At 48.0% G+C, this 23434-nt stretch overlaps 1 protein-coding gene across 1 annotated transcript; it reads left to right on the top strand.

Annotated features, from left to right (window-relative positions):
- Window positions 1-830: 830 nt before the first annotated feature.
- klhl40b (kelch-like family member 40b) lies at window positions 831-21737 on the top strand. Its single transcript, XM_036945626.2, has 7 exons — window positions 831-1883; window positions 3698-4150; window positions 5266-5429; window positions 6761-6868; window positions 7326-7511; window positions 7926-8075; window positions 17603-21737. The coding sequence occupies exons 1-7, from the start codon at window positions 1179-1181 to the stop codon at window positions 17712-17714; spliced, it is 1878 nt and encodes a 625-aa protein (XP_036801521.2). The 5' UTR covers window positions 831-1178; the 3' UTR covers window positions 17715-21737.
- Window positions 21738-23434: the final 1697 nt, after the last annotated feature.

The raw sequence follows: 23434 nt of genomic DNA, 5'->3' as shown, positions 1-23434 counted from the left end.
TGAAGAGAAGGTGTGGAGAGGAGGAAGATGGAAGGGAAGGAGTGGAGAGGGGAAAGGTGGAAGGGAAGGAGTGGAGAGGAGGAAGGTGGAAGGGAAGGAGTGGAGAGGAGGCAGGTGGAAGGAGTGGCGAGGAGGAAGGTGGAAGGGAAGGAGTGGAGAGGGGGAAAGTGGAAGAGAAGGTGTGGAGAGGATGAAGATGGAAGGGAAGGAGTGGAGAGGGGAAGGTGGAAGGGAAGGAGTGGAGAGGAGGAAGGTGGAAGGGAAGGAGTGGAGAGGAGGCAGGTGGAAGGAGTGGAGAGGAGGAAGGTGAAAGGGAAGGAGTGGAGAGGAGGAAGGTGGGAGAGAAGGAGTGGAGAGGGGGAAGGAGGTAGGGAAGGAGTGGAGAGGAGGAAGGTGGAAGGATTGGAGAGGAGGAAGGTGGAAGGGATGAAGTGAAGAGGAGGAAGGAGGAAGGGAAGGAGTGGAGAGGAGGAAGGAGGAAGGGAAGGAGTGGAGAGGAGAATGGAGAAAGGGAAGGAGTGGAGAGGAGGAAGGAGGACGGGAAGGAGTGGAGAGGAGAATGGAGGAAGGGAAGGAGTGGAGAGGAGGAAGTTGGATGGAATGGAGAGGAGAATGGGAAGGTAAAGAGGAGGAAGGGAAGCAGTGGAGAGGAGGAAGGTGAAAGGGAAGGAGTGGAGAGAAGGAAGGAGGAGGAAAAGGAGTCGAGAGGAGGAAGGGGGAAGGGAAGGAGCAGAGAGGAGGAAGCCACTTTAACTTAACCCCACATGACTCAGGAAGAACTGATCTCGCATGAGGCAGTGTCAGCTGTCCGAGCGGGGAGGGGGGGCGGCGTGTGGTGATGCGGGGTCTATTACATTTCACATGTTCCAGAATGGATTCCACAGAGTGCCCCACACTGAGAACAAGGCTATATATAACCTACCAGTTGCAGCAGGAGTTAAAGGGTCGGGACAGCTGAGGGAGAGAGACCAGCCGCCCCGGAGTACACTCCTTATGGTTCAAATCACAAAGGCCGAACCCTTAACTCCTCTTTCCAGGCTGGGCAGTGAAGAGAGCCTAAGCTCGGAGCTCTGCCGTGTGGACAGGAGACAGACAGGACAGACACCAAGGACCAAGACGCCCTAGGTCTCTTGTTCCCTGCTTATCGACTGGGAGTTGTCCCCCTGGACCGAGGTACCATGGCTCTGTCCATCGACCCAACGGAGGAGCCCAGGATGTACCAGCAGACCCTGTTGCAGGACGGACTCTATGATCTACTGGAGAATGACAAGCTGGTGGACTGTGTCCTGAAGATCAAGGGCAAGGAGTTCCCCTGCCACCGTCTGGTGCTGTGTGCCTGCTCGTCCTTCTTTAGGGCCCTGTTCCTGTCAGATCTGGAAGAGGAGAAGAAGAGAGAGGTGGTGTTGGAGGATGTAGAGCCGGGGGTCATGGGTCTGATTCTGAAATACCTCTATACCTCCACCATTAACGTGACAGAGCAGAATGTCCAGGACATCTTCTCTGTAGCCAACATGTTCCAGATCCCCTCGATCTTCACAGTGTGTGTCTCCTTCCTCCAGAAGAAACTCAGTCTCAGTAACTGTCTGGCTATATTCCGACTGGGCCTGATGCTGGACTGTCCACGCCTCGCTGTCTCCGCTCGCAACTACGCCTGCGAACGCTTCCAGCTCATCTCCCGTGACGATGAGTTCCTGACGCTGGGGCCCAGCGAGCTGGCAGCTATCTTGACAGCGGACACACTGAATGTAGAAATGGAGGAAGAGGTGTTTGAGGCCGTGGAGAAGTGGGTCGGTCAAGATGTGGAGAACAGGCTGAAGGAACTACCCGGACTGATGGACTGTGTCAGACTCAGACTGGTCCACAAGGACTACTTTACTGAGATGGTGAGCAGTATGGTCTAGTTTTAAATCTCCCTGTCCCACCAGGTGGAGAAGCATGTGATTGTTGTATTAAATCTCCCTGTCCCACCAGGTGGAGAAGCAGGCTATTCTGATAAATCTCCCTGTCCCACCAGGTGGAGAAGCAGGCTATTCTGATAAATCTCCCTGTCCCACCAGGTGGAGAAGCAGGTGATACTGATAAATCTCCCTGTCCCACCAGGTGGAGAAGCAGGCTATTCTGATAAATCTCCCTGTCCCACCAGGTGGAGAAGCAGGTGATACTGATAAATCTCCCTGTCCCACCAGGTGGAGAAGCAGGTGATTCTGATACATCTCCCTGTCCCACCAGGTGGAGAAGCAGGCTATTCTGATAAATCTCCCTGTCCCACCAGGTGGAGAAGCAGGCTATTCTGATAAATCTCCCTGTCCCACCAGGTGGAGAAGCAGGCTATTCTGATAAATCTCCCTGTCCCACCAGGTGGAGAAGCAGGCTATTCTGATAAATCTCCCTGTCCCACCAGGTGGAGAAGCAGGTGATACTGATAAATCTCCCTGTCCCACCAGGTGGAGAAGCAGGTGATTCTGATACATCTCCCTGTCCCACCAGGTGGAGAAGCAGGCTATTCTGATAAATCTCCCTGTCCCACCAGGTGGAGAAGCAGGCTATTCTGATACATCTCCCTGTCCCACCAGGTGGAGAAGCAGGCTATTCTGATAAATCTCCCTGTCCCACCAGGTGGAGAAGCAGGCTATTCTGATAAATCTCCCTGTCCCACCAGGTGGAGAAGCAGGCTATTCTGATAAATCTCCCTGTCCCACCAGGTGGAGAAGCAGGTGATACTGATAAATCTCCCTGTCCCACCAGGTGGAGAAGCAGGTGATTCTGATACATCTCCCTGTCCCACCAGGTGGAGAAGCAGGCTATTCTGATAAATCTCCCTGTCCCACCAGGTGGAGAAGCAGGCTATTCTGATAAATCTCCCTGTCCCACCAGGTGGAGAAGCAGGTGATACTGATAAATCTCCCTGTCCCACCAGGTGGAGAAGCAGGCTATTCTGATAAATCTCCCTGTCCCACCAGGTGGAGAAGCAGGCTATTCTGATAAATCTCCCTGTCCCACCAGGTGGAGAAGCAGGCTATTCTGATAAATCTCCCTGTCCCACCAGGTGGAGAAGTATGTGATTGTTGTATTAAATCTCCCTGTCCCACCAGGTGGAGAAGCAGGTGATTCTGATACATCTCCCTGTCCCACCAGGTGGAGAAGCATGTGATTCTGATAAATCTCCCTGTCCCACCAGGTGGAGAAGCAGGCTATTCTGATAAATCTCCCTGTCCCACCAGGTGGAGAAGCAGGTGATACTGATAAATCTCCCTGTCCCACCAGGTGGAGAAGCAGGCTATTCTGATAAATCTCCCTGTCCCACCAGGTGGAGAAGCAGGCTATTCTGATAAATCTCCCTGTCCCACCAGGTGGAGAAGCAGGCTATTCTGATAAATCTCCCTGTCCCACCAGGTGGAGAAGTATGTGATTGTTGTATTAAATCTCCCTGTCCCACCAGGTGGAGAAGCAGGTGATTCTGATACATCTCCCTGTCCCACCAGGTGGAGAAGCATGTGATTCTGATAAATCTCCCTGTCCCACCAGGTGGAGAAGCAGGTGATTCTGATAAATCTCCCTGTCCCACCAGGTGGAGAAGCAGGTGATTCTGATAAATCTCGCTGTCCCACCAGGTGGAGAAGCAGGTGATTCTGATAAATCCCCCTGTCCCACCAGGTGGAGAAGCAGGTGATACTGATACATCTCCCTGTCCCACCAGGTGGAGAAGCATGAGTGGATCTGCTCCAACCCTGAAATGGAGAAGAGGCTTCAAATGGTCAGAGACGCTCGTGCTGGAAAACTGCCTGACCTCCCGCCTCAGAAGAAAACAAAGAAGAAGACAGAAGAAAATAAGACAGAGCAGAAGGGAGGAGAGGAGAAGGAGGGAGAGGAAGAGGAGGAGGAGGAGGAGGAGGAGGCTCTACTCCCGGGGATCTTGAATGATCAACTGCGTTTTGGGATGTTCCTGAGAGACCTGGTGTTCATGGTGAGTGACACGGGGGCGGTGGCGTACGACCCCACAGGGAACGACTGTTACGTCGCCTCGCTCTCCACTCAGATCCCCAAGAACCATGCCTCCCTTGTCACCAAAGAGAACCAGATCTTCGTTGCTGGGGGGCTGTTCTACAATGAGCTGAATAAGGAGGATCCTCTCAGCTCCTACTTCTTACAGGTAGGATGTTGTAATTATTATACACCTGTTATTAATACAGGTAGGATGTTATAATTATCATACACCTGTTATTAATACAGGTAGGATGTTAAAATTATTATACGACTGTTATTAATACAGGTAGGATGTTATAATTATTATACACCTGTTATTAATACAGGTAGGATGTTATAATTATTATACACCTGTTATTAATACAGGTAGGATGTTATAATTATTATACACCTGTTACTAATACAGGTAGGGTGTTATAATTAATATAAACCTGTTATTAATACAGGTAAGATGTTATAATTATTATAAACCTGTTACTAATACAGGTAGGATGTTATAATTATTATACACCTGTTATTAATACAGGTAGGCTGTTATAATTATTATACACCTGTTATTAATACAGGTATGATGTTATAATTATTATTCACCTGTTACTAATACAGGTAGGATGTTATAATTATTATAAACCTGTTATTAATACAGGTAGGATGTTATAATTATTATACACCTGTTACTAATACAGGTAGGATGTTATAATTATTATACACCTGTTATTAATACAGGTAGGCTGTTATAATTATTATACACCTGTTATTAATACAGGTAGGATGTTATAATTATTATATACCTGTTATTAATACAGGTATGATGTTATTATCATGTTATTATCAAATTTTACTTGGATAATTCCTTTGGATCTGCATTGAGATCCAGGTATCTTCTGCATGGTCACCAAGTCATTGAGTAGAGGTATCTTCTGCATGGTCACCAAGTCATTGAGTACAGGTATCTTCTGCATGGTCACCAAGTCATTGAGTAGAGGTATCTTCTGCATGGTCACCAAGTCAACACACCAGTAGGCCTAGTTACACCATTCTCTCTCGCTCTCTGGGATCCTATTGAAGATGCCATAGAGCAGGGGAGACCTCCCTCCTCCACATTATAGATGTTATAATGTGGCTGTTTCCATTACAGAGATGCTGGCTGGCTGGCTGGCTGGCTGGCTGCCTGGCTGTCTGTCTGTCTGTCTGGCTGTCCATAGATCTGTCTGTCCTGTCAATATCTCAGCATGTAGACAGCTGCCCTGTCTCTGACCTCTGACATCTGTGACCTCCCAGTACGACCCAGTGAGTGCTGATTGGCTGGGCATGCCCCCCATCCCCTCGCCCCGTTTCCTGTTCGGCCTGGCTGAGGCGGAGAACAGCATCTTCATGGTGGGAGGGAAGGAGCTGAAGGAACAGGAGTCCAGTACACTGGACTCAGTGCTGGTCTATGACAGACAGTAAGTTACAGTCTATGTGACAGCACCAGTAAAAGCACCCAGTAACTGTCCTGTCTATGTGACCTGAATGCTCTCGTTGGCTGGCCCTCGTTTCATATTCGTCGCCAAACCCACTGGCTCCGGGTCATCTATAAGTCTTTGCTAGGTAAAGCCCTGCCTTATCTCAGCTCACTGGTCACCACAGCAACACCCACCCGTAGCACGCGCTCTAGCAGGTATATCTCACTGGTCACCCCCAAAGCCAATTCCTCCTTTGGCCGCCTGTCCTTCCAGTTCTCTGCTGCCAATGACTGGAACGAATTGCAAAAATCACTGAAAGCTGGAGACTCATATCTCCCTCACTAACTTTAAACATCAGTTGTCAGAGCAGCTTACTGTCAGGTGTGTGCGTACTGGGAGTGGAGTCAGGTGCAGGAGAGCAGAGAGTTGTGAACAGGCTCACACTTTATTTAGGCAGGAGAAACCAACAGACTGACGCCACTGCGTCATAACCTCCAGCCCACAGGCAAAAGTGCAAACGTGAAAACAGTCACAATAATACTATATAAACACAATAACATACCTCGTGAAATAAAACACAGAATAAACGCATACCAGTAAAGAGCGTCAACATACACACGTAACACAAAACAATCTCACACAAAGACATGAGGGGGAACAGAGGAATGCAGTGTTATTGGGGAATGAAAACCAGCAGGGAACAAGACAAAACAAATGGATAAATGAGAAATGGAGATGCGATGGCTAGAAAGCCGGTGACGTCAAACGCCGCACGAACAAGGAGAGGAGCCGACTTCGGCGGAAGTCGTGACACTTACCGATCACTGCACCTGTACACAGCCCATCTGTAAATAGCCCATCCAACTACCTCATCCCCATACTGTTATTTATTTATTTTGCTCCTTTTCACCCCAGTATCTCTACTTACACATCATCAAATTGTAATTATTTCGCTACTACGGCCTATTTATTGCCTTACCTCCATAATCTTACTCCACTTGCACACACTGTATATAGACTTCTCTATTGTGTTATTGACTGTACGTTTGTTTATTCCATGTGTAACTCAGTGTTGTTGTTTGTGTCAAACTGCTTTGCTTTATCTTGGCCAGGTCGCAGTTGTAAATGAGAACTTGTTCTCAACTGGCCTACCTGGTTAAATAAAGGTGAAAAAAATAAAATAAATAAACAATAGAGATATGAATCACAACACAATGGAAGAGTCATTTAACCTGCTGCCTCAGAGGAGTGATGTAATCAGGATGTTGTCAAATTGTATGTAGTCTGAGCTAGCAATCTAATGTGTACCTCTCTGTGTTTGTCCTCCTCAGGTCTTTTAAATGGGGCGAGTCTGACCCCATACCGTACCCCGTCTACGGCCACGCTACTGTGTCTCACGACGGACTTATCTATGTGATCGGAGGAAAATCGGATAGCAAGTGAGTTATTAACGTGATACTGCATTCTCTTCCACACTGTTGGTGTACAGCTCAGTCACGGTGTGGAGCTCAGTCACGGTGTAGAGCTCAGTCACGGTGTAGAGCTCAGTCACGGTGTAGAGCTCAGTCACAGTGTACAGCTCAGTCACGGTGTAGAGCTCAGTCACGGTGTAGAGCTCAGTCACGGTGTAGAGCTCAGTCACGGTGTAGAGCTCAGTCACGGTGTAGAGCTCAGTCACGGTGTACAGCTCAGTCACGGTGTAGAGCTCAGTCACAGTGTACAGCTCAGTCACGGTGTACAGCTCAGTCACCGTGTACAGCTCAGTCACCGTGTAGAGCTCTGTCACAGTGTACAGCTCAGTCACGGTGTAGAGCTCACTTAGGACAGTATGATCACTAACAACAACAACTATTACTACTGCTGCTGCTACTACGAGGATGTGTGTCTGTCCTGTAGGAAGGTGACGAAGAGGATGTGTGTGTACTATGCACAGCGGTTTGAGTGGAAGGAGCTGGCTCCGATGCAGCTGGCCCGCTCTCTGTTTGGAGCCACCATCCATAAAGACAAGATCTACGTAGCAGCAGGCGTCACAGACACCGGCCTGACAGACACCATGGAGGTCTATGACATCAACACCAACAAGTCAGTAGCAGGCCTGCAGCCTCAAAGTGTGTGTGTGTGTGTGTGTGTGTGTGTGTGTGTGTGTGTGTGTGTGTGTGTGTGTGTGTGTGTGTGTGTGTGTGTGTGTGTGTGTGTGTGTGTGTGTGTGTGTGTGTGTGTGTGTGTGTGTGTGTGTGTGTGTGTGTGTGTGTGTGCGTGTGTGTGTGTGCGTGTGTGCGTGCGTGCGTGCGTGCGTGTGACAGACTTCATGGAGGTCTACGATAGTAACACCAACAAGTTAGATTTCACATTACTGAAAGTGTTCGGAAGTCTGAGTTCACTGTGCTGCCAACATATTCTCTCTGGGAGCTGATGATGATTCAAGACAACAATGAACAGTGCCTGATTTACCTTTACTCATATGGCTGTTATTAAACCCATATTCCGTGTCTCCAGGTGGTCAGACTTTGTGGAGTTCCCTCAGGGTCGTAGCTCACTCAGTCTGGCGTCGGTGGCCGGGGGTCTCTACGCTGTTGGAGGCTTCGCCATGATGCCCAGCGAGGACAAGGAGGAACTCCTCCCCAAGGAGATGAATGACATCTGGAGGTGAGGAACAAACTGACGTTGGGTTGGAGGCAGGGAGAGTCAGGGCTATGGTTGGAGGCAGGGAGAGTCAGGGCTGTGGTTGGAGGCAGGAGGAGTCAGGGCTGTGATTGGAGGTCGAGAGAGTCAGGGCTATGGTTGGAGGCAGGGAGAGTCAGGGCTATGGTTGGAGGCAGGGAGAGTCAGGGCTGGGATTGGAGGCAGAGAGAGTCAGGGCTATGGTTGGAGGCAGGGAGAGTCAGGGCTATGGTTGGAGGCAGGGAGAGTCAGGGCTATGGTTGGAGGCTGGGAGAGTCAGGGCTATGGTTGGAGGCAGGGAGAGTCAGGGCTAGGGTTGGAGCAGAGAGAGTCAGGGCCATGGTTGGAGGCAGGGAGAGTCAGGGCTATGGTTGGAGGCAGGGAGAGTCAGGGCTGTGGTTGGAGGCAGGGAGAGTCAGGGCTATGGTTGGAGGCAGGGAGAGTCAGGGCTGTGGTTGGAGGCAGGGAAGGTCAGGGCTATGGTTGGAGGCAGGGAGAGTCAGGGCTGTGGTTGGAGGCAGGGAGAGTCAGGGCTAAGGTTGGAGGCAGAGAGAGTCAGGGCTATGGTTGAGGCAGGAAGAGTCAGGGCTAGGGTTGGAGCAGAGAGAGTCAGGGCTATGGTTGGAGGCAGGGAGAGTCAGGGCTATGGTTGGAGGCAGGGAGAGTGAGGGCTATGGTTGGAGGCAGGGAAGGTCAGGGCTAAGGTTGGAGGCAGGAAGAGTCAGGACTAGGGTTGGAGCAGAGAGAGTCAGGGCTATGGTTGGAGGCAGGGAGAGTCAGGGCTGTGGTTGGAGGCAGGGAGAGTGATGGCTATGGTTGGAGGCAGGGAGAGTCAGTGATATGGTTGGAGACAGAGAAGGTCAGGGCTATGGTTGGAGGCAGGGAGAGGCAGGGCTATGTTTGGGGAGAGGGAGAGTCAGGGCTATGGTTGGAGGCAGGGAAGGTCAGGGCTATGATTGGAGGCAGGGAAGGTCAGGGCTATGATTGGAGGCAGGGAGAGTCAGGGCTATTGTTGGAGGCAGGGAAGGTCGGGGCTATGGTTGGAGGCAGAGAGAGTCAGTGATATGGTTGGAGACAGAGAAGGTCATGGCTATGGTTGGAGGCAGGGAGAGGCAGGGCTATGGTTGGAGGCAGGGAAGGTCAGGGCTATGATTGGAGGCAAGGAAGGTCAGGGCTATGATTGGAGGCAGGGAGAGTCAGGGCTATAGTTGGAGACAGGGAGAGTCAGGGCTGTGGTTGGAGGCAGAGAGAGTCAGGGCTCTGGTTGGAGGCAGGGAGAGTCAGGGCTATGGTTGGAGGCAGGGAGAGTCAGGGCTGTGGTTGGAGGCAGGGAGAGTCAGGGCAATGGTTGGAGGCAGGGAGAGTCAGGACTGTGGTTGGAGGCAGGGAAGGTCAGGGCTATGGTTGGAGGCAGGGAGAGTCAGGGCTGTGGTTGGAGGCAGCGAGAGTCAGGGCTATGGTTGGAGGCAGGGGGAGTCAGGGCTATTGTTGGAGGCAGGGAAGGTCGGGGCTGTGGTTAGAGGCAGGGAGAGTCAGTGCTATGGTTGGAGTCAGGGAGATTCAGGGCTATTATTGGAGGCAGGGAAAGTCGGGGCTATGGTTGGATGCAGAGAGAGTCAGTGATATGGTTGGAGGCAGAGAAGGTCAGGGGTATGGTTGGAGGCAGGGAGAGTCAGGGCTGTGGCTGGAGGCAGGGAAGGTCAGGGCTATGATTGGAGGCAGGGAAGGTCAGGGCTATGGTTGGAGGCAGGGAAGATCAGGGCTATGGTTGGAGTTAGGGAAGATCAGGGCTATGGTTGGAGGCAGAGAGAGTCAGGGCTATAGTTGGAGGCAGGGAGAGTGATGGCTATGGTTGGAGGCAGGGAGAGTCAGGGCTATTGTTGGAGGCAGGGAAGGTTGGGGCTATGGTTGGAGGCAGAGATAGTCAGTGATATGGTTGGAGACAGAGAAGGTCAGGGCTATGGTTGGAGGCAGAGAGAGTCAGGGCTCTGGTTGGAGGCAGGGAGAGTCAGGGCTATGGTTGGAGGCAGGGAGAGTCAGGGCTGTGGTTGGAGGCAGGGAGAGTCAGGGCAATGGTTGGAGGCAGGGAGAGTCAGGGCTGTGGCTGGAGGCAGGGAAGGTCAGGGCTATGATTGGAGGCAGGGAAGGTCAGGGCTATGGTTGGAGGCAGGGAAGATCAGGGCTATGGTTGGAGTTAGGGAAGATCAGGGCTATGGTTGGAGGCAGAGAGAGTCAGGGCTATAGTTGGAGGCAGGGAGAGTGATGGCTATGGTTGGAGGCAGGGAGAGTCAGGGCTATTGTTGGAGGCAGGGAAGGTTGGGGCTATGGTTGGAGGCAGAGATAGTCAGTGATATGGTTGGAGACAGAGAAGGTCAGGGCTATGGTTGAAGGCAGGGAGAGTCAGGGCTATGGTTGGAGGCAGGGAAGGTCAGGGCTATGATTGGAGGCAGGGAAGGTCAGGGCTATGATTGGAGGCAGGGAGAGTCAGGGCTATAGTTGGAGGCAGGGAGAGTCAGGGCTATGGTTGGAGGCAGGGAGAGTCAGGGCTATGGTTGGAGGCAGGGAGAGTCAGGGCTGTGGTTGGAGGCAGGGAGAGTCAGGGCAATGGTTGGAGGCAGGGAGAGTCAGGACTGTGGTTGGAGGCAGGGAAGGTCAGGGCTATGGTTGGAGGCAGGGAGAGTCAGGGCTGTGGTTGGAGGCAGCGAGAATCAGGGCTATGTTTTGAGGCAGGGTAGGTCAGGGCTATGATTGGAGGCAGGGAAGGTCAGGGCTATGTTTGGAGGCAGGGAGAGTCAGGGCTATGGTTTTAGGCAGAGAGAGGCAGGGCCATGATTGGAGGCAGGGACGGTCGGGAATATGGTTGGAGGCAGGAAGAGTGAGGGCTATGGTTGGAGGCAGGGGAGGTCAGGGCTATAGTTGGAGGCAGGGAAGGTCAGGGCAATTGTTGGAGGCAGGGGAGGTCAGGGCTATGGTCGGAGGCAGGGAGAGTCAGGGCTGTGTTTAGAGGCAGGGAGAGTCAGGGCTGTGGTTGGAGGCAGGGAAGGTCAGGGCTATGGTTGGAGGCAGGGAGAGTCAGGACTGTGTTTGGAGGCAGGGAGAGTCAGGGCTGTGGTTGGAGGCTGAGAGAGGCAGGACTATGATTTGAGGCAGGGAATGTCGGGAATATGGTTGGAGGCAGGGAGAGTGAGGGCTATGGTTGGAGGCAGGGAAGGCCAGGGCTATTGTTGGAGGCAGGGGAAGTCAGGGCTATGGTTGGAGGCAGGGAGAGTCAGGGCTATAGTTGGAGGCTGAGAGAGGCAGGACTATGATTTGAGGCAGGGAATGTCGGGAATATGGTTGGAGGCAGGGAGAGTGAGGGCTATGGTTGGAGGCAGGGAAGGCCAGGGCTATTGTTGGAGGCAGGGGAAGTCAGGGCTATGGTTGGAGGCAGGGAGAGTCACGGCTATAGTTGAAGGCAGGGAAAGTGAGGGCCATGGTTGGAGGCAGGGAAGGTCAGGGCTATGGTTGGATACCTGAGGCCCACTTCTGTCCTCTTACCCAACCTCCTGCTCTCTCCTCTTACCTGCCCTCCTGTTCTGTCCTCTTACCTGACACCCTGTTCTGTCCTCTTACCTGACACCCTGTTCTGTCCTCTTACCTGACCTCCTGTTCTGTCCTGTTACCTGATGTCCTGTTCTGTCCCCTTACCTGCCCTCCTGTTCTGTCATCTTACCTGACCTCCAGTTCTGTCCTCTTACCTGATGTCCTGTTCTGTCCTCTTACCTGACACCCTGTTCTGTCATCTTACCTGACCTCCTTTTCTTTCCTCTTACCTGACCTCGTGTTCTGTCCTCTTTCATGACGTCTTCTTCTGTCCTGTTACCTGATATCTTCTTACCTGACATTCTGTTCTGTCCTCTTACCTGACATTATGTTCTGTCCTCTTACCTGACAGCCTATTCTGTCCTCTTACCTAACGGCCTATTCTGTCCTCTTACCTGACGTTCTGTTCGGACCTCTTACCTGACGTTCTGTTCTGTCCTCTTACCTGACGTCCTGTTCTGTCCTCTTACCTGATGTCCTGTTCTGTCCTCTTACCTGACCTCCTGTTCTGTCCTCTTACCTGACACCCTGTTCTGTCCTCTTACCTGACATCCTGTTCTGTCCTCTTACCTGACCTCGTGTTCTGTCCTCTTACCTGATCTCCTGTTCTGTCTTCTTAACTGATGTCCTGTTCTGTTTTCTCACCAAACGTCCTTCCTGTTCTGTCCTTTTACCTCACGTCCTGTTCTGTCCTCTTACCTGATGTCCTGTTTTGTCTTCTTACCAAACGTTCTGCCACCTTCTGTCCTCTTACTTAACGTCCTGTTCTGACCTTTTACCTGAGACCCTCTTCTGTCCTCTTACCTGTTGTCCTGTTTTGTCTTCTTACCAAACGTCCTGCCTGTTCTGTCCTCTTACCTGACTTCCTGTTCTGTCCTATTACCTGACTTCCTGTTCTGTCCTATTACCTAACCTCCTGTTCTGTCCTTTTACCTGTCACCCTCTTCTGTCCTTTCACAAGAAGTCCTCCTGTCCTCTTTCCTGACGTCTTCTTCTGTCCTGTTACCTGATATCTTCTTACCTGACATTCTGTTCTGTCCTCTTACCTGACATTCTGTTCTGTCCTCTTACCTGACAGCCTATTCTGTCCTCTTACCTAACAGCCTATTCTGTCCTCTTACCTGACGTTCTGTTCGGACCTCTTACCTGATGTTCTGTTCTGTCCTCTTACCTGACGTCCTGTTCTGTCCTCTTACCTGATGTCCTGTTTTGTCTTCTTACCAAACGTTCTGCCTCTTCTGTCCTCTTACTTAACGTCCTGTTCTGAACTTTTACCTGAGGCCCTCTTCTGTCCTCTTACCTGTTGTCCGGTTTTGTCTTCTTACCAAACGTCCTGCCTGTTCTGTCCTCTTACCTGACTTCCTGTTCTGTCCTCTTACCTGACTTCCTGTTCTGTCCTATTACCTGACTTCCTGTTCTGTCCTCTTACCTGACCTCGTGTTCTGTCCTCTTACCTGACCTCCTGTTCTGTCCTCTTACCAGATCTCCTGTTCTGTCCTCTTACCTGATGTCCTGTTCTGTTTTCTCACCAAACGTCCTTCCTGTTCTGTCCTTTTACCTCACGTCCTGTTCTGTCCTCTTACCTGATGTCCTGTTTTGTCTTCTTACCAAACGTTCTGCCTCTTCTGTCCTCTTACTTAACGTTCTGTTCTGTCCTCTTACCTGACGTCCTGTTCTGTCCTCTTACCTGACGTCCTGTTCTGTCCTGTTACCTGACCTCCTGTTCTGTCCTCTTACCTGACCTCCTGTTCTGTCCTCTTACCTGACACCCTGTTCTGTCCTCTTACCTGACGTCCTGTTCTGTCCTGTTACCTGATGTCCTGTTCTGTCCCCTTACCTGCCCTCCTGTTCTGTCATCTTACCTGACCTCCTGTTCTTTCCTCTTACCTGACCTCGTGTTCTGTCCTCTTACCTGACCTCCTGTTCTGTCCTCTTACCTGACCTCGTGTTCTGTCCTCTTACCTGACCTCCTGTTCTGTCCTCTTACCTGACCTCGTGTTCTGTCCTCTTACCTGACCTCGTGTTCTGTCCTCTTACCTGATCTCCTGTTCTGTCTTCTTAACTGATGTCCTGTTCTGTTTTCTCACCAAACGTCCTTCCTGTTCTGTCCTTTTACCTCACGTCCTGTTCTGTCCTCTTACCTGATGTCCTGTTTTGTCTTCTTACCAAACGTTCTGCCACCTTCTGTCCTCTTACTTAACGTCCTGTTCTGACCTTTTACCTGAGACCCTCTTCTGTGCTCTTACCTGTTGTCCTGTTTTGTCTTCTTACCAAACGTCCTGCCTGTTCTGTCCTCTTACCTGACTTCCTGTTCTGTCCTATTACCTGACTTCCTGTTCTGTCCTATTACCTAACCTCCTGTTCTGTCCTCTTACCTGTCACCCTCTTCTGTCCTTTCACAAGACGTCCTCCTGTCCTCTTTCCTGACGTCTTCTTCTGTCCTGTTACCTGATATCTTCTTACCTGACATTCTGTTCTGTCCTCTTACCTGACATTCTGTTCTGTCCTCTTACCTGACAGCCTATTCTGTCCTCTTACCTAACAGCCTATTCTGTCCTCTTACCTGACGTTCTGTTCGGACCTCTTACCTGATGTTCTGTTCTGTCCTCTTACCTGACGTCCTGTTCTGTCCTCTTACCTGATGTCCTGTTTTGTCTTCTTACCAAACGTTCTGCCACCTTCTGTCCTCTTACTTAACGTCCTGTTCTGACCTTTTACCTGAGACCCTCTTCTGTCCTCTTACCTGTTGTCCTGTTTTGTCTTCTTACCAAACGTCCTGCCTGTTCTGTCCTCTTACCTGACTTCCTGTTCTGTCCTATTACCTGACTTCCTGTTCTGTCCTATTACCTAACCTCCTGTTCTGTCCTTTTACCTGTCACCCTCTTCTGTCCTTTCACAAGAAGTCCTCCTGTCCTCTTTCCTGACGTCTTCTTCTGTCCTGTTACCTGATATCTTCTTACCTGACATTCTGTTCTGTCCTCTTACCTGAAATTCTGTTCTGTCCTCTTACCTGATAGCCTATTCTGTCCTCTTACCTAACAGCCTATTCTGTCCTCTTACCTGACGTTCTGTTCGGACCTCTTACCTGATGTTCTGTTCTGTCCTCTTACCTGACGTCCTGTTCTGTCCTCTTACCTGATGTCCTGTTTTGTCTTCTTACCAAACGTTCTGCCTCTTCTGTCCTCTTACTTAACGTCCTGTTCTGAACTTTTACCTGAGGCCCTCTTCTGTCCTCTTACCTGTTGTCCGGTTTTGTCTTCTTACCAAACGTCCTGCCTGTTCTGTCCTCTTACCTGACTTCCTGTTCTGTCCTCTTACCTGACTTCCTGTTCTGTCCTATTACCTGACTTCCTGTTCTGTCCTCTTACCTGACCTCGTGTTCTGTCCTCTTACCTGACCTCCTGTTCTGTCCTCTTACCAGATCTCCTGTTCTGTCCTCTTACCTGATGTCCTGTTCTGTTTTCTCACCAAACGTCCTTCCTGTTCTGTCCTTTTACCTCACGTCCTGTTCTGTCCTCTTACCTGATGTCCTGTTTTGTCTTCTTACCAAACGTTCTGCCTCTTCTGTCCTCTTACTTGACGTTCTGTTCTGTCCTCTTACCTGACGTCCTGTTCTGTCCTCTTACCTGACGTCCTGTTCTGTCCTCTTACCTGACCTCCTGTTCTGTCCTCTTACCTGACGTCCTGTTCTGTCCTCTTACCTGACACCCTGTTCTGTCCTCTTACCTGACGTCCTGTTCTGTCCTGTTACCTGATGTCCTGTTCTGTCCCCTTACCTGCCCTCCTGTTCTGTCATCTTAACTGACCTCCTGTTCTTTCCTCTTACCTGACCTCGTGTTCTGTCCTCTTACCTGACCTCCTGTTCTGTCCTCTTACCTGACCTCGTGTTCTGTCCTCTTACCTGACCTCCTGTTCTGTCCTCTTACCTGACCTCGTGTTCTGTCCTCTTACCTGACCTCGTGTTCTGTCCTCTTACCTGATCTCCTGTTCTGTCTTCTTAACTGATGTCCTGTTCTGTTTTCTCACCAAACGTCCTTCCTGTTCTGTCCTTTTACCTCACGTCCTGTTCTGTCCTCTTACCTGATGTCCTGTTTTGTCTTCTTACCAAACGTTCTGCCACCTTCTGTCCTCTTACTTAACGTCCTGTTCTGACCTTTTACCTGAGACCCTCTTCTGTCCTCTTACCTGTTGTCCTGTTTTGTCTTCTTACCAAACGTCCTGCCTGTTCTGTCCTCTTACCTGACTTCCTGTTCTGTCCTATTACCTGACTTCCTGTTCTGTCCTATTACCTAACCTCCTGTTCTGTCCTCTTACCTGTCACCCTCTTCTGTCCTTTCACAAGACGTCCTCCTGTCCTCTTTCCTGACGTCTTCTTCTGTCCTGTTACCTGATATCTTCTTACCTGACATTCTGTTCTGTCCTCTTACCTGACATTCTGTTCTGTCCTCTTACCTGACAGCCTATTCTGTCCTCTTACCTAACAGCCTATTCTGTCCTCTTACCTGACGTTCTGTTCGGACCTCTTACCTGATGTTCTGTTCTGTCCTCTTACCTGACGTCCTGTTCTGTCCTCTTACCTGATGTCCTGTTTTGTCTTCTTACCAAACGTTCTGCCTCTTCTGTCCTCTTACTTAACGTTCTGTTCTGTCCTCTTACCTGACGTCCTGTTCTTTCCTCTTACCTGACCTCGTGTTCTGTCCTCTTACCTGACCTCCTGTTCTGTCCTCTTACCTGACCTCGTGTTCTGTCCTCTTACCTGACCTCCTGTTCTGTCCTCTTACCTGACCTCGTGTTCTGTCCTCTTACCTGACCTCCTGTTCTGTCCTCTTACCAGATCTCCTGTTCTGTCTTCTTAACTGATGTCCTGTTCTGTTTTCTCACCAAACGTCCTTCCTGTTCTGTCCTTTCACCTCACGTCCTGTTCTGTCCTCTTACCTGACGTCCTGTTTTGTCTTCTTACCAAACGTTCTGCCTCTTCTGTCCTCTTACCTAACGTCCTGTTCTGTCCTTTTACCTGAGCCCCTCTTCTGTCCTCTTACCTGTTGTCCTGTTTTGTCTTCTTACCAAACGTCTTGCCTGTTCTGTCCTCTTACCTGACTTCCTGTTCTGTCCTATTACCTGACTTCCTGTTCTGTCCTATTACCTGACTTCCTGTTCTGTCATTTTACCTGATGCCCTCTTCTGTCCTTTCACAAGACGTCCTCCTGTCCTCTTACCTGACGTCTTCTTCTGTCCTGTTACCTGATATCTTCTTACCTGACATTCTGTTCTGTCCTCTTACCTGACATTCTGTTATGTCCTCTTACCTGACATCCTATTCTGTCCTCTTACCTAACAGCCTATTCTGTCCTCTTACCTGACGTTCTGTTCTGTCCTCTTACCTGACGTTCTGTTCTGTCCTCTTACCTGACCTCCTGTTCTGTCCTCTTACCTGACGTCCTGTTCTGTCCTCTTACCTGACCTCCATTCTGTCCTCTTACCTGACGTTATGTTCTGTCCCCTTACCTGACGTTCTGTTCTGTCCTCTTACCTGACCTCTGTTCTGTTCTCTTTCCTGACATTCTGTTCTTTCCTTTTACCTGACATCCTGTTCTGTCCTCTTACCTGACATTCTGTTCTGTCCTCTTACCTGACATTCTGTTATTTCCTTTTACCTGACATTCTATTCTGTCCTCTTACCTGACCTCCTATTCTGTCCTCTTACCTGACATCCTGTTCTGTCCTCTTACCTGACGTTCTGTTCTGTCCTCTTACCTAACACCCTGTTCTGTCCTCTTACCTGACAGCCCGTTCTGTCCTCTTACCTGACATCCTGTTCTGTCCTCTTACCTAACATCCTGTTCTGTCCTCTTACCTACCACCCATTCTGTCCTCTTAACTGACGTCCTCTCCTGTCCTCTTTCCTGATGTCCTGTCCTCTCCTCCTGCAGGTATGACGAGGGGGAAAGGAAGTGGGTGGGTGTTCTGAGGGAGATCCAATACGCCTCTGGGGCCACCATCTTGGGGGCACGACTCAACACGCTTCGACTCACCAAAATGTAACACTCCTCAACACCATGAGACTCACCAAGTTGTAAAGATGTTACATTTTTCACAGTGCCACCTGTTCCAACCCATGACATCTGTTATTTTATCAATTCTGTTGTGTTTGACCTGGAGGGAGTTTGTGAGAGGTCACATTGAAAAGCATCTTTGGGGCCTCCAGAGTGGCGCAGGAAGCAGTCTAAGGCACTGCATTTCAGTGCTTGAGGCATCACTACAGACCCGGGTTCGATCCCAAGCTGTGTCACAACTCTCCGTGACTGGGAATCCCATAGGGCGGCGCACAATTGGCCCAACATCGTCCGGATTAGGGTAGGGTTTGTTGTCCGGGGGCTTTACTTGGCTCATCACGCCCTAGCCACTCCTTGTGGTGGGCCGGGTGCCGGCAGGTTATCAGTTGAACAGTGTTTCCTCCGACACATTGGTGCAGCTGGCTTCCAGGTTAAATTTCTCAGAGGATGCATGATTCAACTTTAGCCTCTCCCAAGCCCTTTGGGGAGTTGCAGCGATGAGACAAAATAGTAATTGGATCACAATTGGATATCACGAAATCGGGGAGAAATAGGGGTTAAATACTAACAACAACAAAAATATATATACAGTACAAGTCAAAAGTTTGGACACACCTACTCATTCAAGGGTTTTTCTTTATTTTTACTATCTTCTACATAGTAGAAAAATAGTGAAGACATCAAAACTATGAATTAACACATGGCATCATGTAGTAAGCAAAACATTTTAAACAAATCAAAATATACTTTATATTCGAGATTCTTCATAGTAGCCATCTTTTGCCTTGATGACAGCTTTGCACACTCTTGGCATTCTCTCAACCAGCTGCACCTGGAATGCTTTTCCAACCTTCTTGAAGGAGTTCCCAGATATGCTGCTTTTCCTTCACTCTGCGGTCCAACTCATCCCAAACCATCTCAATTGGGTTGAAGTCCAGTGATTGTGGAGGCCAGGTCAATCACTCTCCTTCCTGGTCAAATAGCGCTTACACAGCCTGGAGGTGTGCTGAGTTGATTTCCTGTTGAAAAACAAATGATAGTCCCAATAAGTGCAAACCAGATGGGATGGTGTATCACTGCGGAATGCTGTGGTAGCGATGCTGGTTAAGTTGGACTTGAATTCTAAATAAATCACAGACAGTGTCACCAGAAAGCACCCCCACACCTCCTCCTCCATGCTTCATTGTGGAAACCAAAAAAGAAAAACCAATAAAGAAAAACCCTGGAATGAGTAGATGTGTCCAAACTTTTGACTGATACTGTACATTCAGATACAGTGGGGAGAACAAGTATTTGATCCACTGCCGATTTTGCAGGTTTTCCTATTTACAAAGCATGTAGAGGTCTGTCATTTTTATCATAGGTACACTTCATCTGTGAGAGACAGAATCTAAAACAAAAATTCAGAAAATCACATTGTATGATTTTTAAGTAATTCATTTGCATTTTATTGCATGACATAAGTTTTTGATACATCAGAAAAGCCAAACTTAATATTTGGTACAGAAAACTTTGTTTGCGATTACAGAGATCATACATTTCCTGTAGTTCTTGACCAGGTTTGCACACACTGCAGCAGGGATTTTGGCCCACTCCTCCATACAGACCTTCTCCAGATCCTTCAGGTTTCGGGGCTGTCGCTGGGCAATACGGACTTTCAGCTCCCTCCAAAGATGTTCTATTGGGTTCAGGTCTGGAGACCTTGAGATGCTTCTTACGGAGCCACTCCTTAGTTGCCCTGGCTGTGTGGTTCGGGTCGTTGTCATGCTGGAAGACCCAGCCAGGACCCATCTTCAATGCTCTTACTGAGGGAAGGAGGCTGTTGGCCAAGATCTCGCAATACATGGCCCCATCCATCCTCCCCTCAATACGGTGCATTCGTCCTGTCCCCTTTGCAGAAAAGCATCCCCAAAGAATAATGTTTCCACCTCCATGCTTCACGGTTGGGATGGTGTTCTTGGGGTTGTACTCATCCTTCTTCTTCCTCCAAACACGGCGAGTGGAGTTTAGACCAAAAGGCTCTATTTTTGTCTCATCAGACCACATAACCTTCTTCCATTCCTCTTCTGGATCATCCAGATGGCCATTATCAAACTTCAGATGGGCCTGGACATGCGCTGGCTTGAGCAGGGGGACCTTGCGTGCGCTGCAGGACTTTAATCCATGACGGCATAGTGTGTTACTAATGTTTTTTTTGAGACTGTGGTCCCAGCTCTCTTCAGGTCATTGACCAGGTCCTGCCGTGTAGTTCTGGGCTGATCCCTCACCTTCCTCATGATCATTGATGCCCCACGAGGTGAGATCTTGCATGGAGCCCCAGACCGAGGGTGATTGACCGTCATCTTGAACTTCTTCCATTTTCTAATAATTGCGCCAACAGTTGTTGCCTTCTCACGAAGCTGCTTGCCTTTTGTCCTGTAGCCCATCCCAGCCTTGTGCAGGTCTACAATTTTATCCCTGATGTCCTTATACAGCTATCTGGTCTTGGCCATTGTGGAGACGTTGGAGTCTGTTTGATTGAGTGTGTGGACAGGTGTCTTTTATACAGGTAACGAGTTCAAACAGGTGCAGTTAATACAGGTAATGTGTGGAGAACAGGAGGGCTTCTTAAAGAAAAACTAACAGGTCTGTGAGAGCCGGAATTCTTACTGGTTGGTAGGTGATCAAATACTTATGTCATGCAATAAAATGAAAATTAATTACTTAAAAATCACACAATGTGATTTTCTGGATGTTTGTTTTAGATTCCGTCTCTCACAGTTGAAGTGTACCTATGATAAAAATTACAGACCTCTACATGCTTTGTAAGTAGGAAACCCTGCAGAATCGGCAGTGTATCAAATACTTGTTCTCTCCACTGTATATTTCTAATAGAAAAAAAAAAGAAAAAAACAAATATATATATATATATATATATATATATATATTTATATAATATATATACAAATAAAATTGCATATCTCTTTTAGCACAGCTTGAAAGACTGGAATGTAAATGTTGAGTGGCTTAACTGCAGGTAAATTGTACGTTTAAATATTCAATAAAATAATAAAAAGACTGGAACCACAGGAGCTGCACCTCTTCCAAGACCACAACACATCTACAGGATGCTATTATTACAACATGTCTAGAGGACTCTATTATTACAACACGTCTGGAGGACTTTATTATTAACACTTCTAGAAGACTCTATTATTGACACATCTAGAGGACTCTACTATTAACACTTCTAGAAGACTCTATTATTGACACATCTAGAGGACTCTACTATTAACACTTCTAGAGGACTCTATTATCAACACTTCTAGAGGACTCTATTATCAACACTTCTAGAGGACTCATCTAGAGGACTATTTTCAACACTTCTAGAGGACTCTATTATCAACACTTCTAGAGGACTATATTATTGACACATCTAGAGGACTCTATTATTAACACTTCTATAGGAATATATTATTGACACATCTAGAGGACTCATCTAGAGGACTCTATTATTAACACGTCTAGAGGACTATATTATTAACACTTCTAGAGGACTGTATTATTAACACTTCTAGAGGACTCTATTATCAACACTTCTAGAGGACTCTATTATCAACACATCTAGAGGACTCTACTATTAACATTTCTAGAGGACTCTATTATCAACACTTCTAGAGGACTCTATTATCAACACTTCTAGAGGACTCTATTATTAACACTTCTAGAGGACTCTATTATCAACACTTCTAGAGGAATATATTATCAACACTTCTAGAGGACTCTATTATTAACACTTCTAGATGACTCTATTATCAACACTTCTAGAGGACTCTACTGTGATGCCCTCTGGTACCCCCCAAACTCGCTGTGTCCAAATCAACTCCTCTGAGTTTAACAGAGTTTAACTCACATATAATGCTAGCAGTTCACGGGAGCAGACGTAGAGCAGACTTCTGGAGTGGGGAAAGAATGAATGCTTTTCACTGTGTAGATACATTGTGTCAATTAAAACTGTCTAATTGAAGATAAATCATCTGTGTTATTGTTGAATTCATTCATTAAATGTCCATCAGCTGTGACACTATGACACAGTATGACACAGGAGCCAGATGAGAACTGGGCCACCTTCAGTTTCCAATGTTGTGATCATTTTAGATAGAAATGCCACAAATAGAGTCAATATGATTCCTTGGTCTACATGTCAGAGAGGCGTGTTTGTTCTACATAACATATTTCTGTCTGAAGTTTCCAAGATGTCCTGCTGAACACGTCCCTGGGTTCAGAAAGAGTAGTGCTGGGTCCTACAGTGGGCAGTCTTTACAGCTGCTGCACCAGTGGTATCAACACAGTATAGAAGAATTGAAGCTAGTGAATGCCATCAATAAAACATAACATTAATTTCAAACATACAAAACCAAAACATTTAATTCAAACATCACTCCACTCTACACACAGAAATAACAACATGAAACAGTTTTGGAATAATATACCTATATTGTTTACTATTGAATTAGTCTCCTGTGTTACACATGATAAACACGAACCGATAGGATACATGTAATGTTAATAGCACCTCTAGACACTATAGTGCTCATTGTTTAAGTACGGTGTTTATATAGCTAGCCCATACAACTACTGTATAGTCATGGTCTATTTTAGACCAGTCTACTAAGACATTGGGTTTACACTGTAATGTATAGAATCAACGAATGGTGGACACAATATGACTGGTTTTAATGCAGCGGTAGGAAGCGGTAGTTAGGTACATGAAAACCTTTAAAGTGTTCGAGGAGAGAGATGCTTTTCCAACTTTGATTCGGGTATTACATTGTTGATTTCTATTACGGTAAATGTAGGCCTTTCTTTTCCTCAGAACTGGACGTTTACTAGACCCACTAACCCAACCTCACATGTGCAGAACCACCAACCTCTCCTACTTTGAAACATTAGATTTAACACTAGAACAGACCATAAGGAAACAATGACCCTCCATTGTGAAAACATTAACTCTGTCTCCATAAGCCTTAATATACACACGGTCTTCTCACCAGCCAGAAGGAACATAGAAAAGTAAATTCCTCAGAGGTCGAAATTCAAACCACTTTTCTTCCAGCTGAAGGCCACAGAATCAACCCCACTGGACTACAGCCTCCATCTTTTAGCTTATCCCAAGAACTACAAATCCCAACAGGCTTTACAAAAAACACTCAACGTCCCGGCCCTAACCTAGCTGGCCAGCGGGACCTGCCTGGTTTCACTTTTCGACAAACATTAGCTTTTTTTTATTTTTTATAATGAACGCAAAACGCAAACAATCACACTTCTGAGAACCAACTCATCAGCTCCAACATACCCTGGTTTAAGGACATGTTAACTAAACAGGGACCTTTTAAAAGTCCCTTCTCTTTCCTTCGAGTGTAACATATCCATTATCATGTTAGACATGATCACACAGATTCAAAGCATTTGATCAATTAACAGGGTTGGCCAGTAAGTGCTTTTTCATGAAAAACATAAACATACTCACACAATTAAATACCAAGTTCCATTACCCACAATCCTTCAGATCTGATACTAGGGATGCTTATCTCTCTCTAATGGCAACACAGCACTGAAACCTCTTTAAGATACAGTAAATATATTGATTGTGAGCCAATCAAGCACCGATCCATCACCAAGCATCTTAGAGTGCAAAGACTATAAAGAGATGGCTGTAAAGTAATGCTC

Source organism: Oncorhynchus mykiss, chromosome 15 (genome assembly GCF_057628025.1).
Source record: "Oncorhynchus mykiss isolate SJ-2025 chromosome 15, ASM5762802v1, whole genome shotgun sequence".
Taxonomy (NCBI): domain Eukaryota; kingdom Metazoa; phylum Chordata; class Actinopteri; order Salmoniformes; family Salmonidae; genus Oncorhynchus; species Oncorhynchus mykiss.
Note: the sequence above shows the minus strand (reverse complement) of the source record. Positions and strands in the feature narration are given on the sequence as shown.

Excerpts from the sequence above, each read along its gene's own strand:
- klhl40b (XM_036945626.2), top strand. The coding sequence starts at position 1,179 with ATGGCTCTGTCCATCGACCCAACGGAGGAGCCCAGGATGTACCAGCAG. Across the intron at positions 1,884-3,697 it reads AGGACTACTTTACTGAGATG|GTGGAGAAGCATGAGTGGAT; the intron begins GTGAGCAGTATG and ends CTGTCCCACCAG. Across the intron at positions 4,151-5,265 it reads TCAGCTCCTACTTCTTACAG|TACGACCCAGTGAGTGCTGA; the intron begins GTAGGATGTTGT and ends GTGACCTCCCAG.